The sequence below is a fragment of the Euprymna scolopes genome, chromosome 26, assembly GCF_053919585.1.
Source record: "Euprymna scolopes isolate OS-2025 chromosome 26, ASM5391958v1, whole genome shotgun sequence".
NCBI lineage: Eukaryota > Metazoa > Mollusca > Cephalopoda > Sepiida > Sepiolidae > Euprymna > Euprymna scolopes.
The window spans coordinates 51,946,473-51,967,690 of NC_136507.1; the positions used below are offsets into that span (position 1 = coordinate 51,946,473).

At 33.7% G+C, this 21,218-nt stretch overlaps 1 protein-coding gene across 2 annotated transcripts in view; it reads right to left on the reverse strand.

Annotated features, from left to right (window-relative positions):
- The window catches only part of LOC145248041 (vacuolar protein sorting-associated protein 8 homolog), a 135,162-nt gene that overhangs the window by 94,591 nt on the left and 19,353 nt on the right, over window positions 1-21,218 (reverse strand). For both annotated transcript variants that reach the window (XM_080109771.1, XM_080109772.1), the window contains exons 5-10: window positions 13,195-13,227; window positions 11,585-11,639; window positions 9,492-9,616; window positions 8,362-8,448; window positions 5,520-5,587; window positions 1,636-1,686 (exon numbers count right to left, since the gene is read on the reverse strand). In XM_080109771.1, the coding sequence (XP_079965897.1) occupies window positions 1,636-1,686; window positions 5,520-5,587; window positions 8,362-8,448; window positions 9,492-9,616; window positions 11,585-11,639; window positions 13,195-13,227 (419 nt within the window). The remainder of the gene's footprint in view (window positions 1-1,635; window positions 1,687-5,519; window positions 5,588-8,361; window positions 8,449-9,491; window positions 9,617-11,584; window positions 11,640-13,194; window positions 13,228-21,218) is intronic.

Below are 21,218 nucleotides of genomic sequence, written 5' to 3' on the forward strand. Positions count from 1 at the left end.
CTCTTCCTGCTTTTTACTAAAATCCTTGAATCAATCTAGTGATAGTTCACCACTTTAAAATTACTAAACTCTCTAGCGAAAAGCCAGGATTTAAACAATCTTGTTATACTGCGGATATGCTAACAGTCATATCTGTAGCTAGTGCAGTAATGCTTGATATTTCTAAAGTCTTTAACAAAATGTGGTATGAAGGTCTTCTCAGGAAAATTAACTTGTACAGAATAACTGAATAATAATTAAATATAATCAGGCTTTTCTTAGCTAAAAATAAAGATTCAAGAAATTCTTGATGACGATACATCCAAATAACATGACATTAATACAAGTGTGCCGCAAAGAGTCAATCCTTGAAACCTTTATTATTCATGATATTCATAAACGACCTTCCTGATGCAGTTGTATCCGAGATGGGTATAATTGCTAATGATACCATGCTCTATTCTAAACATATGGAGAAAAAAATGCAAAGGCAATGGCTGAATAGTTAGTAAACGCAGTATAATAGAACTAAAAATGTATGATCACATCTAATGCTAACAAGACAAAGCTCCTTTCCTTTAACAACTATAAGAAACCTTTTCAACTACCAATTGTCAGGCTGATAAAACTCTTCTAGAGAGTTCTATGTTTAAACTCCTCAGTCCAGCCTAATATTATCAAGCAACATGAATTGGAATAAATACATAACAGATTCTACCAAATCTGCCGGAAAGAAAGTAAGATCCCTCTACAGGGCAAGAAAAAAATTTTTCACACATGTCAACTAATTAACAAACTATATCTGTATAAAGCTAGGATTTGCTCATGCATGAAGTCATAGCTGGTACACCAATCACTAGACTCTCCATTTTGGACAGGATGAAAAAAAAATGTTCCAATGTTGAAAGCGCTGTGCTTATTTTACAAAACTTATACAGAATGTGCTCCAATGAACTTACTGCACTCACTTATACTCCCACCTGCTTAACTAATAGCAAAATCACATTCCTTCATTGTAGAGGTTCCTTCATGTTGAAAGATTTCTTACTCTTAATAATTTTTGGATCTCTGCTTCCTCGTTAGGATACCTCCCCACTTAGGATACCTCCTATAAATCTGGACCCTAATCACAGTAGTTCCTTATGTCTCAGTGACAATATGCATTATTTGGGGTGAACAAAACTAAAAAAGGATTGATTTAAGCATTAAATAGCCCTAAAAAGGTTGATATGCCATAAAACAAACCAAACAATTTAATGAAGATCGATTTATCCTCACAAGAATTATTTAGAAAGATTGTTTTGGAAATTACTTGTTTATGTTTCTATATTGTTTAAAGTGCTTAGCTGTTTTCTAAGGAAAGTCATTGTAAATTTATTGTTTTAACATACAAGAGAGTCAGAAGAAATCAGCTTGTCAGTGTTAAGAAAGTAATGTTCTTGTTTTATACTTGTGGAAAAATTATCCTTTTTTTTTTTTAATTATTATTATTATTATGCTTTGTTATTTCTGACTTATTATATATAATTTTTTTTTATTATATAAAATAAAAAAGTAAATGATACTTCTGGTTCAAGAATTTATGCACACAAATATACATCAGTACTTTGTATAATTGTTTAAGAAAAGTGTAAAAAAGGTAAAAAAAATACAAACCTTCCAGAAAAGAGGCATTTGGATTCACATGTTCTTACTCCAATCAACCTCCTGTTAAAAAAGAAGTTAAAAAATACTAGAAAAAAATGCAAATTGTTGGATCAAATATTGAGTGTTAAATTGTTTGAATAAAAAAAAAAAGTGAGTTTGCAAAACCAACCAAAAATATAAAAGACAAAATCCAAAATTAGCATCTTCGCTTGCTATCTCTCTTTTTTTCTCTAATTACAGATTAAATAGTATTACTGCTTATGATTATATTCCCTATCGTTTATAGTGGACTATTACAATCTTTTTATTACTTCCTTTATTATCTTAAGCTGTTAATAAACAGAACAAGAGGTGATAGATGACAAAGAACATCAGCAGTGGGTCAAACAACAGTAAGAGAGGGTGAAAGTGATAGATAGAAACTTAGTAGGAAAGAGGTCACTCAATAGCATTTGTAAATTGCAACTAATTAGAATAATTAAAATGGAAGTGTTTTCAAACAATTCAATTTAAAAATTGCATAAAAAATTCTGGAAAAAAAAAGAAAAGAAAAATGTTGATTTAACCATCTTTATTATAATAATAGATATATTTAAAAATTCTTGCTGGAAGAAATAGATGCTTCATAACGGTTATGTTTTTTCTATCAAATTGACTACACTTTGATCTTGACCCAAAGGCCAATAACTAGTGTCAAAGTGATTTAAATAGACAAATGTTTTTAAAAGTCTGAAATTGTATATCATATATGTATCTGGGTGGAGATAACAAGACACTCTGTAGTTACAGGTATTATCTACTTCTTTATGTGTCCAATGTGGTCCTCTATTTAGCACTTCTTTTTAAATAACAAGCACCTATGTTTGCCCAGCTGGGCAAACTTGAGTACTTGTATTGGAAAAATATCCAGTAAATGAAACGTTGTTTAGTAAATCATTATTTTTATTTTATTTTTTTTGCATTTCCATACACCAAACATGGATATAAATATCACTAAAACATTCGCTTCATTTCAAACCACCTGCCTGCCTGTCTCTGTCTCTCACACACACAGTAAATCGAATTCACTAAGGGAGATAACTTCAGGTGAATACTGGAAAAGTATCCAGTAAATAAAACGTTTAGTAAATCGTTATTTTTTTGCATTTCCATACACCAAACATGGATATAAATATCACTAAAACATTCGCTGGGTCATAAGCTTCATTTCGGTACCTAACTTGCTTGGGTGGATTGCCTGTAGGCAGAGACAAATCACGTCTCACACACACACAGTAAATCGAATTCACTAAGGGAGATAATAACTTCCGGAGAATACCTGAAAAGTATCCAGTAAATAAAACGTTGTTTAAGTAAATCGTTATTTTTTTGCATTTTTTTGCACTTCCATACACCAAACATGGATATAAATATAACTAAAACATCCGCTGGGTCATAAGCTTCATTTCGGTACCTAACTTGCCTGAGTGGATTGCCTGTAGGCTGAGACAAACCACGTCACACACACACACACAACGAAAATTTATAATAGGATGCCCCTTAATCTTTTCTCTGTGTCTTTCCTCATGGCTAGCATCTCAACTAAGGGTTGATAACCCATTGGATTTTCTATACTATTCATGAATTCCAACCTTCTGAACAAACTTTTCAATTTTAACCATCTATATAAGTGATCTTTTGTGTCTGTCCGAGAAACAATCTCTACCAAACTCCTTTGTCAATTTTCGGACTTCAGGCTTCAAATTTGATATACAAGAGATTTGGACGTGAAAACAAATTTAATTTGATCTTTAGCAGGTAAAAGTATTTACAAAAAAAAAAAAAATTAGAACTAGGCAGGCATAAGTCGACTGAATTAATTATGATGAGGAGGAAAGGAAAAAATGTTACTTGTACGCATGTACTAATATACATTTATAGCTTTCTTTTTTTCAGTTTTTATATATGTATCGATTTCAATAAGACAGTATTCAGTAAGGCTGGATAGTTATATGATTTGGTTTCGATTCTAACTGATGGCACCAAAGTCATTTTTTTTTTTTTACTTTTGAAATCACTATTATATATTAGATACAATATAATAATCGATTGTTACGGATTTGGCTCGTAGAGTCTAAGGATAAATCCGCAAATCATATGTTATAAAAAAATAAGAGTAAAAAAAAAATTTAAAAAAAGGGTTAGAATGAAAGAAAAATTTTATTAAAAAAAAACTCATTTAAACAACCGAAAACATGAATAGTCCACAGGGTAAAAGGGAGACAACTATTTCTAAGATTAATTCCCTTAGATTTAATATTTAATATTCTGGGTTTTTTTTAGATATAAAATGCTTTAGCCAATCATAATTCAAAGAAATCAATTTATATTTACAAGATATAGGTTTGCGAAGGCTGGTCTTTCTGTTTTTATATGTGGTCAGCTTTTCTTGTGAGTTTAATGACTCTTCTAGTCGGAGACTTGTATGGTCACATCTGTATTCGTGTCCCAAATGTCAAGTACTGATTTAAGCTAGTGACCAGCGTTCTATTTATACTTTCGCTAAAAGATATTTCTGGAACCTTAAAATTGGAATAAATGTTCGTTCTACATTCAAATTGAAGTAAAACCATTTTTATATAATTTTATATAATCTTTTATTGTTATCTTTTATTTTAAGTAGTTTTATTATATTTTATATTTCATATTATTATACCATATTTTAAGTATTTCTATTTTATTATAGTTATTATATTAATATTTTTATATAATATTTTAAGTATTTTTTCTGTTATAATTAATATATTAATAATTATATTTTATTATATTTAATTTATAATTAATATTATCATTTGTGTTTCGAAAATAATATTTATTCAGATCATAAGAGGAAATATGTCCTCTTATGACATCGATAGAGAATTGGCTCTGTAATAATAAATACAAAATCTGCATAAATTAAAATATATTTAAGTGTATTTTACAACCGGGCAACACTGCGTGGCCTGTTATTTTTTTTTAAAGAAATAAAAACAAGATTATTTCTTTACTGGACAAAATCTAAACAAATAAATACAGCAAATAAACATTAATGGTTTAGGGAAATGAAATAAATGTTAATAATTAAACTTGTCAAATGTGACACCAAATTAAAATGTATTTATATGGGATTGCTTTTCCATTATTTAATTAAATTGTTGACTGCATTTTATGATGACACCAAGAAAGATAAGTTGCATTTTGATCTCTCAATTAAAACTTTTTTTTTTTATTTAAATAAAAACAAAAACTGGTATTCTTAAAATGTGCTCATCTGAAAACTAATGAAAATCGTGTTTCAAACTAAGGATGAAAGAAATTTATTTAAAAAACATAACTAAAAAAATTCCCGCATACAATCCAACTCAAAATTTAGACACTTATCCAAGGCTGTTATCACTACCTGCCCATACCATTATTCATTCAGCTTGATCCTCTCATATTTAAAATTGTTGTGGAGGGGGAGGGGGATCACCCTCTGAATGGACAATCCACCGTCCATATATAGTAGGGCTCTAGGTCCGGAGTTAACCTTGCTTGCTCAGTGGAACACAAAACACTTTTCTCATTCTGTAACTCTTTGTCTTTTATTAATACACGTCTTGACTTAGACAGTTGTTTTGTTTTCATGGTGACTAATTCAGAGCCATAACAAAAACGTTAAGAGTTATTGAAAACAACTTAAGCGTGACCAAGAGAGAAAAAAAAAGCCTTTCAGAGATGAAAGGGCATATAAAAAAGAAAAGTTTTCAAAGTTAAGAAACTTGCTTAAATTCCAACTCAAATACAAATGGTAACTGAAAGAAAAAAAAAGGGATTTCCTAGATGCAAACGCACATAAGAAAGTATAAAAGTTTTAAACAGTTAAAACTTACTTAAATTCCAACTCAAATACAGATCCACCACTGTCACTGCAGATGGCAACCACTGGACTATCAGTGAACTGAAAAGGGATTTAAATAAATTAAAAAAAAAAAAAAAAAAAAAAGACAAAACATGTCAATTGGATAGTATTATTACAATTGAATTGTGGTTTCAACAAAAATATTAGAATACAATCTAATTACAATTATACAAAACAAATCAAAGTTATGAGTCAATGAAAAAAAAAAAAAAAGATTAGAAATATTTAAATATATTATAAAAAAATAGTTTTTCAATTTTAGTAAATAAATCCAAGCAAATAATAATAAACCCATAAGTAATTCCAGTAAACTTATGCATGCATATCCAAAAATTTGTATCATCTTGCAATAAGTACATAATTTTAAAATAATTTTAGTTATGCTGAGATTCTTTTAAAAATGACTCCTACAATGCAATTTAGTGTGTGTACAATAATGGTATGCAGCTATAAACTTCTGGTGTTTGTGTGTGTTTTTTGTATTTTTAAATATTTAAAATAGTGAAAGTTGGCACAGGTGAACCAGTGCATATCAGAGAAGACTGAGTTGACTGTATGGAGTTAGACCAGTAAGAAAGTGGTCTAGACAAAAATATAGCCCCTTGACTGAGTAGAAAGAAATTTCCTCTCAACTTAAGGAGACAAACATCAGGAGTAACATTCTATCATATTGTTGTATTTGGTAAAAGATTAAAGTAATGCATATTTAAATGTACATATTTTAGAAGAAAATAAAAAGCTTCCAGCTTATGATCATGACATGTTCAAATATCGGTTCACATTGAATCAATAAAGTTAAGCAATGTCGACCAGGGCCAGTATTCAAAAGAGTGATCATTTGGGAATACCAAATGCTGTAAATTTGAAAGTAGCTCTCACTTTCTTTAATACTCCTGGGAAAGGCATCAATACCCATTCCTAGCTATGGATGACATAGAAAGGTAAAGTAGAGCTTTGAGCATTAGGGTAAGTAGACTAGGAGAAGGAAAATCAAAACACGTCTTTGTCCAAGTAAATTCAGCATTGCTTTTGGTTGTCTTGGATTTTGCCTTGCGACTGGACTTCAGCAATGAGGTTTGATATTGCACAACCTTTGTTTCACAATAAACTAGTCATCATTCAGTCACCCTTTATGAGGGTATCAGTTATTTATATAGACAAAAGGAGGTCAGTTACGTTGTGTAAAAGACATCTATTTTTACACGCAACTTTCGTTATTCCAACTTGAAAGAATATAAAATCTACAACATTACAGATGCACTAATTTGACCTTTCAGTTTATTGGCGATTTAATTTAGTAGGTTTATTGGCGATTTAATTTAGTAGGTTTATTGGTGATTTAATTTAGTAGGTTTATTGGTGATTTAATTTAGTAGGTTTATTGGCGATTTAATTTAGTAGGTTTATTGGCGATTTAATTTAGTAGGTTTATTGGCGATTTAATTTAGTAGGTTTATTGGCGATTTAATTTAGTAGGTTTATTGGCGATTTAATTTAGTAGGTTTATTGGCGATTTAATTTAGTAGGTTTATTGGTGATTTAATTTAGTAGGTTTATTGGTGATTTAATTTAGTAGGTTTATTGGTGATTTAATTTAGTAGGTTTATTGGCGATTTAATTTAGTAGGTTTATTGGTGATTTAATTTAGTAGGTTTATTGGCGATTTAATTTAGTAGGTTTATTGGCGATTTAATTTAGTAGGTTTATTGGTGATTTAATTTAGTAGGTTTATTGGTGATTTAATTTAGTAGGTTTATTGGCGATTTAATTTAGTAGGTTTATTGGCGATTTAATTTAGTAGGTTTATTGGCGATTTAATTTAGTAGGTTTATGCAGTAGTAGGTGGACATGATTGGTAATAAAGTGCATGACCTAGTTTTTAGAATGTTTCTACTTTCTGACACGGTTTTACGGTCTAGTTAACACATTCAAGTCCATATGAAGGACATACATGGTATAAATTTTCACTTTGATTTTGTATGATATGCGTTTAAAAGTTGGGTCAGTTTTGTTTCATGTGAAGGTAGCCTAACTTTAATCAATTCTGTGATTTACAGCTATTTGACCGTTGTTAGATAAAGACAGCTTGTGTCAAAGAAAAACAAAACTGTAACGTGCAATTTCTTGGCCAATCATGTTGACGTTAAGGAGTTTGTTTTTTATCAGTAATCATGCATTTAGTCTTTGGCATGCTAATTGAAAGATCAACTTCTTTCGAGTACTTCACAAGATTATTCCAAGAATAACTGGAAATCAGATCTGCTGGAGTTAATAGTTCATACAGTTTGGAGAATACTCAACCATGTTAGTGCATATTCTACAACTAGCAGAAAAAACATGAACTTCTCTGGTGAATCCAGGGTGTAATAAAGAAAAGGAAAAATAAAAAGATTGGAATAATTCATTATAAACTAAAGAGAACATCACCCTAAGCATTTAACTCATAGTTGGTAAAAAAAAAAAAAAAAAATGCCAAAGCATAAATAAGCTCTGATTGGTTAAGGAGAGAGCCTAACATTCTGAATCTTTCGACATGTCCATGTTTTTCTATCTACCTGAAATCATCTTCCAATTATGAGGGATCAATTTCAGAAAGGCTACACAGTTCACACAATGACACCAAGTTCAGCTGTTCTATTCCTTTATTTCATTTGATCAAACTGACTGACATACTTTGTAAAAAACAAGAACATTGACTCTCAAGACAAAAAAACAAAACACAAAAAAAAACACTTGTATATAATTTTAGATACAGAAAGCCATTTAGTAGTGCTAAGTGACTCATAAAAAAGTCAAGTGATATAGCAACTGACCTTTATATGAAGAACTGCAGTTCCTGGCGGATGGGCATCAGCGATGGTTCGAAGTAACTTCCCATTCGTGAGATCCCACATTGTTATCTGAAAGAAAATTTCTCACTTTATGCAATTTATCAAGCACAATCTTTCATTCAAATCTAAAAAAGATACAATAGAAATGAGTTTCTGGAGAAATATTCACCAATACAAAAATGTAAGACTGATGAAAGCCGTATGTCTTGATTTAATGTTCAAAGTGCCTAATGGAGATGAATCAATATAAATTCTTGACTTATGAGCCAATTATCACTGTAATATTTTTCAATTAAAAAATATGTTACTTTGCATAAAACAATTATTTTTATTTTTTAGAATAGGAAATAATAATTGTTTATCAGCATCACCATGCAGTGGATGTAGAGAAGAGCATCTTTTGATTCAGCTTGCAGTGAAATTTTATCTCCTCAAACAAGAATATTCAATTCTATGCTCTGTTTTAATTGATTCTCCATTTGCAGAGTTAGATACAAAGTTGACTTTTAATGTGAAAAATATCCGACTCTTTAAAAAGGGCTCTGGATTGGGACAAAAATCAAAATTATCTCAGTTTAGAAAGATTTCTCCTTCACCAACAGCACAGAAAAGATGAAGTGTAATATCAGGACAAATACTACATTTTGATCTTGCCAAAACGCTAAGGATACTATGCTTGCTACCTGGTAAGTATCAAACCTTACCTGTTATCGTAATAGGAAGATTTTCTCTGAACTATCTCCCCTTATTCAGAATTCCTCAAAGTATACGGTAGATTTCACAGCTGAACTTTGCATTCAAGGCATATTTTAGCAAAATCAACCGAGGAATCACTTAAAGAATTCTTCTGGGACCTTCGGTTTCGATGACTCATTAAGGGTTTTCAGATATTTAAACCAATCTAGAAATTTAACAATAACATTTTTAATAAGAAGTATTTGCAAGTCGTATCTAAGTGTAACCATAGAACAGATATTTATGAAAACCTCTCTCAATGAGTTTGTCACCATGACAGATAGTTCAACTAGTGTTAATACAAGAATCAAAGAATTCAACAAAAAAGAAATGTATGGCATCAAAGGCATATAAGAATTGAAAAGAAGTAAGGTTACCTGTCCTTTTGCAAATCCGCAAAGCAGGCGAGAACAATCCCTGTTGAAACTAAGAGCAGAGACAGATCCATATTGGGCACCAACTGCTGTGCTTCCCAGACACCACTTTAACACTTGGCGAGGATCTTATTAAAAATGGAAGGGAAAAAATGGACATGTAATAGTACAATTGATCTTATTCAAAGAAAACATAAGCATGTTTAGAGTTGAAGAAAGCAACAAACAAGTTTTCAAACAAAAAACAGCATGACCAAGCCAGCTAAAAAAGACATGCATGTTGTAGTGGTAGTTGAAGGGTGGCTGATGTTCAGAGAAACATATAATCAAAACATATTCGAGATGCGTCCAAAACATGGGAGAGCAGGAAAGGACATGTCCGAGACAGCGGGAAAAGACGTGTCCGAGACAGCGGGAAAGGATGTGTCCGAGACAGCGGGAAAGGACGTGTCCAAGATATAAGTATTTGAAGAAGTGGGTCTAAGACGTGTTTGAAATGTGTAGGTGGCTTCACAGCGGAGTCAAAACTCAGACATAGACAGAAAATGAGAAATGAACTGTTTAAACAATTAGAAAAAAATGCATTGTTGGAAATACCAGATATAAAGGCTTTTGTTTAAAACTCAACAAAATGAGTTTCTTTCTTGTCCTCTGTTTCTTTGATATAATGGTTACATTACAATAAGAAGAACTTATATTTTACTTTTGTGAATCTGGAGAAAGCTTTTGACAAAGTGCCAAGAGATACTGTCTGGTGGGCTTTACATAAACTAATGACAAACAGGTGATTGGTGTAGGTTGTTCAAACAATGTACAGAAATGCTCAAAGTTGTTTTAGAATTTAGTGACATCTTTAATGTGAAAGTAGAATTCTGAAGAGAGAATGTTGCTTTTCATTTGTGTCTTACAAACAATGTCCATAACGTTTCATGTGGATTGCCTGGAAGAGATGGTGATGTAGTACTTGCCTGTCAAACAATGGAAGATATATTTATTAAATTTAAAACTTGGAGAAATGAGATAGAAAGTAAAGGTTTGAAAGTGCCTATTACCAAGACCTAAGTGATGATTAACGATTATAGTATTTGAAAGCCACCAGAAAGAGCAAAGTTCCCATGCTCAGTTTGTAGAAAAAACAATTTTTTGTGGTACTTATAAGTATTGGGCACACAAGAATTACTGTTAGGTTGAGAGAGGATAACCAGTTTGTGTGCAAGAAGTGAAAAACAATGGAGATAGTTGAGAGATCACAATTGATCTACTATTTAAACAAGAATTTATTCTCTCTTGTATTTGTCTTGTCCTAAAATTTAAATACCTTTAAAATGTAACCCAAGGTAATAACGATAGATGAACACTTACTGTTTACTATAAATCAAATATTTTATGATAAATTCCTTTGTGGTGACCCTTCAAGTGCTTATTCTTTTTCAATGAATTTGCATAAAGAGTATTTAGAAAGTAGTAGATTTTGTCCATCTATTTTACATGCTGGCATGTGTTGGTCAACTAATCTAATGTTCCTTATAATTAATGTTCAATACTCCAAAACCAAAGTACCTTAAAATATTAAATATTAGTGAGTAGATCCACTAGTATATAAATTGGTTAGTTGAAAATAACAAGAAATCAACGCTCAGTTGTGGTCAACTTGCTGAAAAGATTATTTGACTGATAAAAAAAAATGTGATTCCTCAGCTTGTTGAGAGTATTACATGTGCGAACATGTTAATTTAAAGCATGTTGATAAAATATGATTAGACAATGATTATAGATTTTTCTCTGTCTTTCCCCTCCACTGGTCAGTAATTTGGAATGAAGATCAAAATGAATAAACCTCTTGACAGATAAACAGATTGCACTGACTTAAGCGGTATAAAAGAATTTGTTTGAAGGCAGCATTCTCACAGTCTAAGAAAATGACAAGAACAAGCAGCTAACAAAGTTTTGATCATGAACTTTTATTCATGTATGGCACAAGATTGAAATGAAAAAAAAAAAAAAAAAAAACTTAGTTAATGCAAGCTTACTAGCAATATCTCATTGATAAACATAAGATACTATTTTTACTTGATTTGTTTGAAAAAGATACTTACCAAATACCAATACAAGTCCATGTGATGTTCCAATAGCAATCAAAGATGACACTGCCTAAAAAAAATAAAAAACAAGCAAAGATTTGCATTGCTCAGATTATTTCAACTAAATTATTGAGTTTATATATATACTAGACTACCCATGACCCGTTGGGTTAGTATATATTAACTATGGAATTAATGTATGACTGTGACACTTTTGACGTAAAGAAAATAGTTTTTTGTGACGTAACAGAAACATTTCTATGAAAGTATATTAAAAAAAACTTACAGCCATTGAATTATAAGTGGTTTGCTATACTTATAGGTAACTGTACACTGAACAGACACCATAATACTTAGAGTTAAATTCAAATTTTGAAATATCTTTTAATTTAAACGTGAAAAAAAATTAAAAAAAAAAAATGGGTTGCTGAAAACGTACACAGTAAAACAATACATTGTAAAATAGTAGATTTATTTGTAAGAAAATTGTTTTAAAATAACTTAAACGTAATACGGAAATGAACGATGTAAAAAAAAAAAATGCAGTAGTAGAGTAGTAGTAGGGAAAATACATGTCAACCAGTAGTAGCAATAGTAGGATAAGGAAGAGGAGGTGTAGTAGTAGGAGGAAGAGGAGTTGTAAAGAGGAGAAGTAATAGTAGTAGCAAGAAGAAGCATAGTAGTAGTAGGAAGAGGAGGAGGATAGTGCGCAAGCAAACAAGCAAAGAACCAAGAACGGCAGAGTTTTAGTATTATATAGATATATATAAACAGAAAAATATTATTGAAAATATTAGCATAGCATGAAACAAATATATATGGACTAATATAAATTAAGTGTATATTATCAATGATTTTTTAGTTATCATTATTAATTATTATCTATGTTATGTTTCTTTGTCTGTCTGTTACAGTTCTTATCGGAAACTACTAGGTTGATTTAGCTGAAATTTTGTATAAAACCTTCATTATAAGAAGCAGCGAACTAAGTATTATGGTATCCGTTTGATACACAGATGCAAAAATGAGCACAAGTTTAACTATATTCAACCATCAATTAGGCATAAAGCACTCGTTCTAAGTTGACAGGCTATAACTTTTCCCAGTTTTTAATGGACTAAAATTCTAGTTACAACTATTCATTGAAAATGCTGACTAGTTATACACAAAGGGATAATTAATTTCAAATCACTTTAATACAATTAAATTATATATCTTGATAAACGAATAAAATACATAAACACAGTATTAAAACTGTCAGCAATATGGAGCCACCGCCCCTATATACATGGAGTTGTAATTCTCATCTATATATTTGTTCACAAACTCCTGGGGTTTAGGATATAGACTCTCATAATCATTATATATATTAACATTATTATATCATATTGACGTTGCTAGAGATTGAATGAGGATCAATGAATGCTCCACACTTTTAATACTTTTATTGTCATCGAAATCAGTGTAATTGTCCACTTTTCAATCAAATTGATTGATTGCTCTAGTTGGAAATCCACCGTGGAACATTGGGAGGAAGCTTCACATACAAAAAAATTTTTAATTTAAGCTTAGTAAACAAAAAAGTTCTGGAAGAATTGCTTTTATAAGTTCAAAAAGAAACGTACGATTGCTGATGGTTTTCCTGCGTTTACTCTGTTCTGAAAAAGAAAAACAAAAATTGAAATGAATGTAAGACAAGAACGGATCCATTTTTTAAATGCATATTTAGCAATGAAAATATGATTTCAAAATGATAGATGGACGAATTGACCAAACCTCTCATGGAGATTTGTACATGCATCTAAAAAGTTATGCATTTAAAAATATATTTAATCAGTGGGACCAGTGTTCAAATGTTACCTGGGAAAATTTATGAAACCAAGAAATTTTTGCCCCTAGTTATTTGTTAAATGAGAGAGGGATTTACTTGGTTACAGTGTGTGTGTGTGTGTGGTGTAAATAAAACATGTTTAATTAATTAGATGAGCTTTTGCAAAGCAGTATGCAAATTAGTTTATCTTATAAGTTTTATCACAGAAAATCAATATAATAGAAACTATCTTATAAGTTTTATCACAGAAAATCAATATAATAGAAACTATTGTTTTTTATTATTATTTGCAGATAAAACAAGCATTTTTAATCTTATTGTTAGAGTAAAAAAATGGTGCAAAAAGAAATGGAAAACAATTGAAAATAAAGTCAGAAAATATTTACAAAGATTTGTGAAACTTTCAATCAGGGTTGTGGAGTCGCAGTCGGAAAGAGTCGGAGGTTTTAGCTGGAGTCGGATTTCTAAGAGTACAAGGAGTCGGAGCTTTTTATCTGACTCGGACTCCTTAAGTCCAATGAATTTATTTATTTTTTTTACATGGTTTTCCTGTTTGGTTTTACCATTTTTTTTTTATTACATTTTCTATTTTTTTTATTATTACATTTTCACCCCAAACAAGAAACATTGTTACTTTGATGTAAGGGGCTACTATCAGGAACTTAAGTTGTAGGGGTACTATGTAGGGAGTTTAGCAGCAAGATGTCTGTTTACATTACACTTGAACTTCTGCATGTCAGTACAGTTGGGAAAACAGGAAACAGGAAGAGAATTCCAAAGTTTAACAGTTCTGGGGAAGAAGCTATTAGAGTAGAAGGCTTTCTTACATCTTGAGATCTCTACTGTGTAGGGGTGGCACTTCGCTCTTTGTTGGATTTGTCGGGGGGTATTTTCATCGAGGGGGTAGAAAAGCTTGGAGTTCGTCAGAGCATCCACCATTAAAATACTTGAAAACAAGCAGAGGGATGTAACATTTCATCAATGGGACAGGAGCTGAAGCTTAGATAACAGTTCAGGATCTATCAGGTTGGTGACTCTTTTGAACACTCTCCAGAAGCAAGAGACTAGGAGCAGATGCACCAGCCCAAATGTGACAGCAATACTCGATACATGGGTGAATGGTGGCTTTGTAGAGGTACAGGATACTTTCAGGCGTAAGTAACATTCTAGTATGTAGAGAGAGCCCACCTTCTTTGCTGCAGCCTTGGCAATGATCTCAATGTATTTATTCCAACTCATGTTCCCTGTGAACGTTAAGCCGAGGAGTTTGAACGAAATACTTTCAGGTAATGTATCTTTAGCAATAGCTATTGGCGGTTGGTAAGATTTCATGTAATTATTAAAGGAAACAAGCTTTGTCTTGGCAGTTTGGAACATTACCATCCATTTCTGACCCCATTCCACTACAGACTGAAGGTCTTCCTCTAGGGTTTCTGCCATTGCCTTAGATATGTGCTCATTAGTTTTCCCCACGTGCCTGCTATAGAGTGCGGTGTCATTGGCAAATATACCCATGTCAGAGACAATTTTATCAGGTAGGGATCGATCCCTGAGGTACACCTGCATTTATATCATATTGTTTGGACATACACCCATCGAAGACAACCTGGATTCTTTTCTCATTTAAGAAGGATTTAATTATGTTAAGCATTCGTCCAGTAATACCATAGATTTTATTTTCATGAGACCATCGTGCTATACCCTTTCAAAAGCCTTAGATATATATATAGGGCTACTGCCCTCCCCTCCCCTACCTTATCCAGTGCTTGGTATATACGTTCAGAGATTACAGTTAGAATATCTGCAGTAGAACGGGCTTGCCTAAATCCATATTGATGGTCAAACAGAAGTTTAGCAGCTATAAGGTGATGGACTAGAGCTTGATTAAATATTTTGGCGAAAAGCAGGAGGAGGTTGATTGGGTAATAATTTAATGGGTCAGTTCGTTCGCCAGAGATTTTGTAAACTGATACCACAGAAGCAGTTTTCCAGCAGGCAGGAAAGCAAGATTCGTTAAGACATTTGTTAAAGAGTTTAGAGAGAACTGGAGCAACCTCAGCAGAGCATTTTTTTAATACCACAGTTGGGATGAGATCAGATCCACATGCTTTTGAGGTGTCTAGGTTTTTTATGATATCATATACTTGAGAAGGAGAAATTTTCAGATCATCTGGTGTGGTTTCTGTCCACAGAGGAAAATCAGGAAGGGAATGGTTTGCTGAGTCCAAGGTAGAGTTTGAGGGAAAATAATGGGCAAACATGTTAACTTTTCAGTTGCTGTACAAACAACCTCATGATTGTTGGATAGTGGAGGAATTATTGATTGCCCATTATTTACTACACTATTGTAGATTTTCCAGAAATCATGAGTTCCTAATTTCTGCGCTTCAATGCGTTTTTTGGTGGTTTCAGTATATTCACTCTTAGCTGTTGCTACTTCTTTCTTACAATTATTTCTAGCTTCTATATACTTTGTCTGTTTGAACAGGACTTATGCTGGATAAATCTACGGTACACATGTTGCCTCTGAGCAATGGTAGCTGCGCAAGTAGAAGTAAACCATTAGGGAGAGTAAGGTTTGCTATAGAACCACCGTGTAGAAACGTGCTTCAATTGCTGCTTTGAATCATTCAGTAGTCTCATTTGCGCACTTTTCTGCAGGAAGAGAAAAGATATTTCCTCATGGGGTGTCTCTGATATGATGTCTAATGGCATTCCAGTCAGCCTTATTGTTTTGAGCAATGGCTCTTCAACTTGGGGTCAAGAGTTTAAAGTGATTCAATCATTATCACAGCATGATCAGCATTCCTAAGTGGGCAATCAGCATTTGTTACACGATCCTCAGAATCTCTTGTCAGAAATAGATCCAGAAGTGGGGCTTGCTGGTCCTGGCGATCTGGGAGACGGGTCAGGAATGTTACTGTCTGTGTCAAGGAATAGGATAAAGCAAAGTTATGGATGATGCTACTAGCTGTGTCAGTGCAGTTAGAGAAGCCAAGCCAATTTCTGTGGTGGGTGTTAGGGTCACTAAATACATGTATTTGGGTGCTAGTGTCAAGGGAGAGTGCTACATCTATGCTGTCAGAGACACGATTGATTATAGTGCAGTCCTGAGTTGATGGAGAGCAATAAAGAAAATACAGGTAGCTTACAGGTAGTTTAGATTCCCTAGACATGGGGAGGGTGTTACAAATATAGACTCCAAGTCCATTCCTGTTAAAGTCCTTATGACAAAGTGGAAGATAACCAAACCTGTTAAAGATGTTGGAGGAGTGCAAGTTAGTTTCACTTAGTGCTAAGATATCTGGGGGGTTTGCTAGGGGAAATGATTCTACATCATTTAAGTTAGTTCTAAGTCCTCGGATATGTGTAAATGCAAGCCTCAAAGGAGGAGGCGTGAGTGTGTGTCTGGTTTTAACATTTTTTTGGATTGAGTTGTCATTTTATCTATTTCGTAGTTTCAGATCTAGATTGAGGTGCTAGGCAAAATGGATGTACATAGCCACCATCATGCAACACGAGTAGACCATCAGCCGGCTCCTCATCCACAGGAATGTGGCCTCGGGAATGTCCACCAGAGATGAGTGCAAGGTGCCTTTCCATGTGCGACATGGTATTATATATATCCTGATATTACACAACTGATGATAGAACAGCCGCTCTAAGTGCTATCAAAGAGTTAGGGCTTCTGTACTGTCAGTTGAGAAACAGCAACCAGCAACTGTCAAACTGGTACCCTCAAACCTGTCCGACAGGAGTGGCCTAGTCCAATCACGTTAACATACATGGTAAATATACACCTCCAAGATGCCCAGGTATAGGGGAAAGGAATGAGGCAAATGTGAAGGATAGCATTCATTGCCCTAGTCAGGAAACAAGGCTAAGCACTGGGCATCTCTAATGAGTCCTTGTGGCCACAACTCTGCTCCTAGCTAATAGGCAAAGAAGGAGTATGGAGTATAGATAGTCAGAGCCTATCTACTCCTTAAGCAGTTTCGGTTTGCAAACCAGTGATTTGATCAAGTCACCAGCTCTAGGGAGGTTGTTGTCCAGGAATAAGAAGGCCTCCCTCCCCTGTTTCGTGTCAAGACGTATGAGGTCAGTGGCACAGGTTTACAAATCGAAGTTTTCCTTATCCTAGATGGATGACCTAACCAGATCTACTGGTCCATCAGCACTGAGAGGGTTTTCCCTGCACCTGGTTTCAAAGCCAGGTATTTCTATTCTCCCGCATGGATAGTGAGGATTGATAGAGTTAGTATCAAAGAATTAGTATCTGCTTTGAAGTTATACTCCTCAGAATAGGATTAAGATTGGTTACGTTTTTAAAGGAGGTATGTATGAGTGTGGGGTGTAAATTAAAGGTGAATATCTACTAGGGTTAAGAAAAGATCAAATATGGTTTGTGGATTAGTGACTAATTGAAAAATTATAGTATAAGGGTTAGGGTGCATTTCGAAATGTGCTTTAGGTGTTAGTTTTCAAGTAAAGATAATCACCAGTACTTTATCCCATCCAATGAAAGAAAGATATAGTTGCTAGTTAATATAGATCACTTATAATCTGGGCACAAACTGTGGCTATCATTTATATTTTTTTTAGATATTCTTTAGAGTATAAATATAGGTTAAGCTAATGCATTCCTTAGCAATAGAAATCTATAGATGTTTAGTATTTATCGATTTTGAAAAGGTCAGCCTACTAAAGTTTAGGACCGGAAGCTAAACCCTTCTCATTCCAATGTATGTGCAAAGTATGTGAGTTTATATCAGCTTGGGGAGAAGAGCAATCATTTTTTTGTCCAGTTGAAACAGGAGAGATGATATAACTTACAAGAATACAGCATTAATATACAATCTAGATATACAGGGATTTAGGAAGGATTTAAGAGTATAAGGATTTTTAATGTTTATCATGCAAAACAGACAGGAAGGCATCTTGGAGACAAAGCATTATCCCTTTAAAGCAGACATTTAGAAATAACATTTGTGTCAGTTATTTTAACAACATACGTCAGTAAGAATATACATGTGGCCATTATAGGCCTTATATTTAAACATTACACTTAGTCATAGAATGAGAAATTATGATTTCCAAAAAGAGGGAATCAGTATAAGTAAATAAGAGCAGAAAAACAGGTTTGGTGAATAAGCAATAACTTAATTGCTTCCTAAGCAGTGGTTTGTAAAATTTAGCAGTTTTTGTATGGTTTTGCTTTTATTTTTTGAGATATCTCATATTTTGTACTGTACTTTAATGCTTCCACTTCATCAAGATATTTCGATCTGCCGGATATCTGCAAATCTTGTTTGGACAACTGTTTTCGTTTTGGTTGTGATGTCACACAAGATCAATAAAAGTTCTGTCTTTGAGTAGGATCATTGGATTACACTGGATAACAATCGGATTGTAATCTGAAAGTTATCCAGTTACTGTATTAAATAGAATTTGGCAATTGGATTAGTCCGGGATCGATCCGGAATTACAATCTTATCTCCCCCACCCCAAAAAATAACGGGCATAAATTAATAAGAATCAACCCATGGCGCTATAGCCCTTTATAGTTTTTTCCTTTTTTTTACATAGAAGTCACCACTTATCAAGGCCCAAAGGTCACTCGAGGATAATGGTTAATGAGTGTACAGAAGTCAATGGCACAATATTCTAGTAATTGTTAGTAGTGGAAATTTGGTAAATTGAATTACTTAAGGGGATGGCTCATTAAGAATTTGTTTATGTTGGACTTGAATATGATCAACTTGTAGTCAGCTGGAAAGCAGGCAAATGGAAGAGAGTTCCACAGGCGTGTAGTTCTAAGAAAGAAGTTTTGTTCATGGAATCTATGTTTAGGATTAGGCACAGAAAAGGAGTGGGGGAAATTATTGATAGTGGTCTCAGCTAGACAAGTGTTTTTCATGAAAGTTTGATGAGGGAGGGACCATAGACTGGAGTTCAGAAAGTCATCTGCCATGAAAATAGTGATAAAGACAAGCTCGTAACGCCTCTTCTGTGGGAAAGAGGTTGAAGGGAAGAGAAAAGGGCACCCCCACCAGGTTACGAAGTCTACTTTGAACTTTGTTGAAACATAAGAGTTTTCCAGCAGCTCCTGCCAAGATGTGGCAACAGTACTCCATCTGTGGATGTACCTGACTCTTACTAAGGTAGAGAATTGCATCAGCAAGGAGATATCTACTGGAACGCTAAAAGGATCCCACCATTTTTCCAGCCCAGACGCTTGTCAAAACATGGAGCCTTCTCAAGATGAGAGCCATTCATTTCAATTGATGCCAGATACGAGATCAGAGCATTGATGATATAAAGATAGAAACTTGGTTTTAGATGCATTAAAAATAATCAGACACTTCTTTCTCCATTGCACCATATGCTCAAGATCAGAGGAGAGAGAATCAGAGAGAACTTGTTTTGTTTTTTTTTTTTGTTTTTTTTTTTCATTTTTCTTCCTTTGAAGATTGTAATGCTGGGTATGGGGCAGCCAAACCAGCTGTCAACATTGCCCCGCTTTTTATTGAAACCAACCGAGAGCTCTTTTTAGTATCCTTGCTGTTCCTTTAAGTGCAATTGTCTGGATCTCTTTTGCACTTGGTTCACCAGGAATATTAGTAAGGTAGGACTTCAGGTTCTTCTTCATAAGCCCTGTGGCACCTATGATAACTGGTATGATTGATATCTCCCTAAGATTCCAGTTTCTTTTCATATCATACATGAGACCTTGGCATTTGGTCTGTTTCTCTCTTTCAGCTCTGTTCAGGCCGCCATCATTAGGAACACTCACGTCAATCAAGGTTGCAACTCTCTCTGACTTATTCCATGGCTTTTCATGTGTTGATATAGATGGTAATGTCATCAGTATGTCTTTGAATGATCTTGAGATGTGATTTGGAAGATCATTGATGTAGATCACTAAGAGAGTTGAGCTCAAGATGGGCCCCTGAGGGACTCCGGCATTAATACTGTAAGCTTCTGATTTCTGCCCATCAACCACTACTCTTATGAACCTATCAGAGAGAAATGGTTTAATGATTGAGAAAACATTTCCACCTATACTGCAACTACAGATCTTGTGAAGTACGCCTTTATGCCATACCCTATCAAAGGTCTTTGATATGTCAAGAGCAATTGCCCTAGAAAGGAAGCCTTTGTCGAGAGATTCACTAATCCTATGAGATATAACCGCTACCACATCTGCTGTAGATCTAGCAGAACGGAAACCATATTGCATGTCACTAAGAAGGTTATTTTTGCTGAGATGGTTAACTACTTCTCCATTTAACACAGATTCCAGCATCTTGCTTATGACGCACAGGACATTTACTGGTCTGTACTGAGAGGAAGATGATCGATCACCTGAATTCTTAAATACAGGGCATACTGGTGAGGTTTTCCAGGGTGTTGGGAAGCATTTCTCATTAAGACAATGCTTAAACAGCTTTGTAAGTATGGGAACTAGTTCTAGTTGAAGCTTTTATAGTGCTGACACTATAATTGAAATGCCATCAGGGTCAGTTGCTTTACTGGAATCAAGGCTTTTGCTTAACTTGGCAATATCACACACAGATATTTGTATGTCGCACACTGTGTTTTCTCATAAAAGAGGAAATATGATGGGTTAGTTCCATAGGGTATAATTAGTTGCAAAGTTCTTGGAAAAGAGTTTGGCTTTATCTGATGCTGACGAGATTACCTCAGGTCCATTGAATGATGATTGGGATAGAGCACATGATTTTGTTCAGGATCCTGTTTGCTATTTGCCAAAACTGGTGGTAACCAAGCTGCTGCTTAACTACTTTGGACTTAACG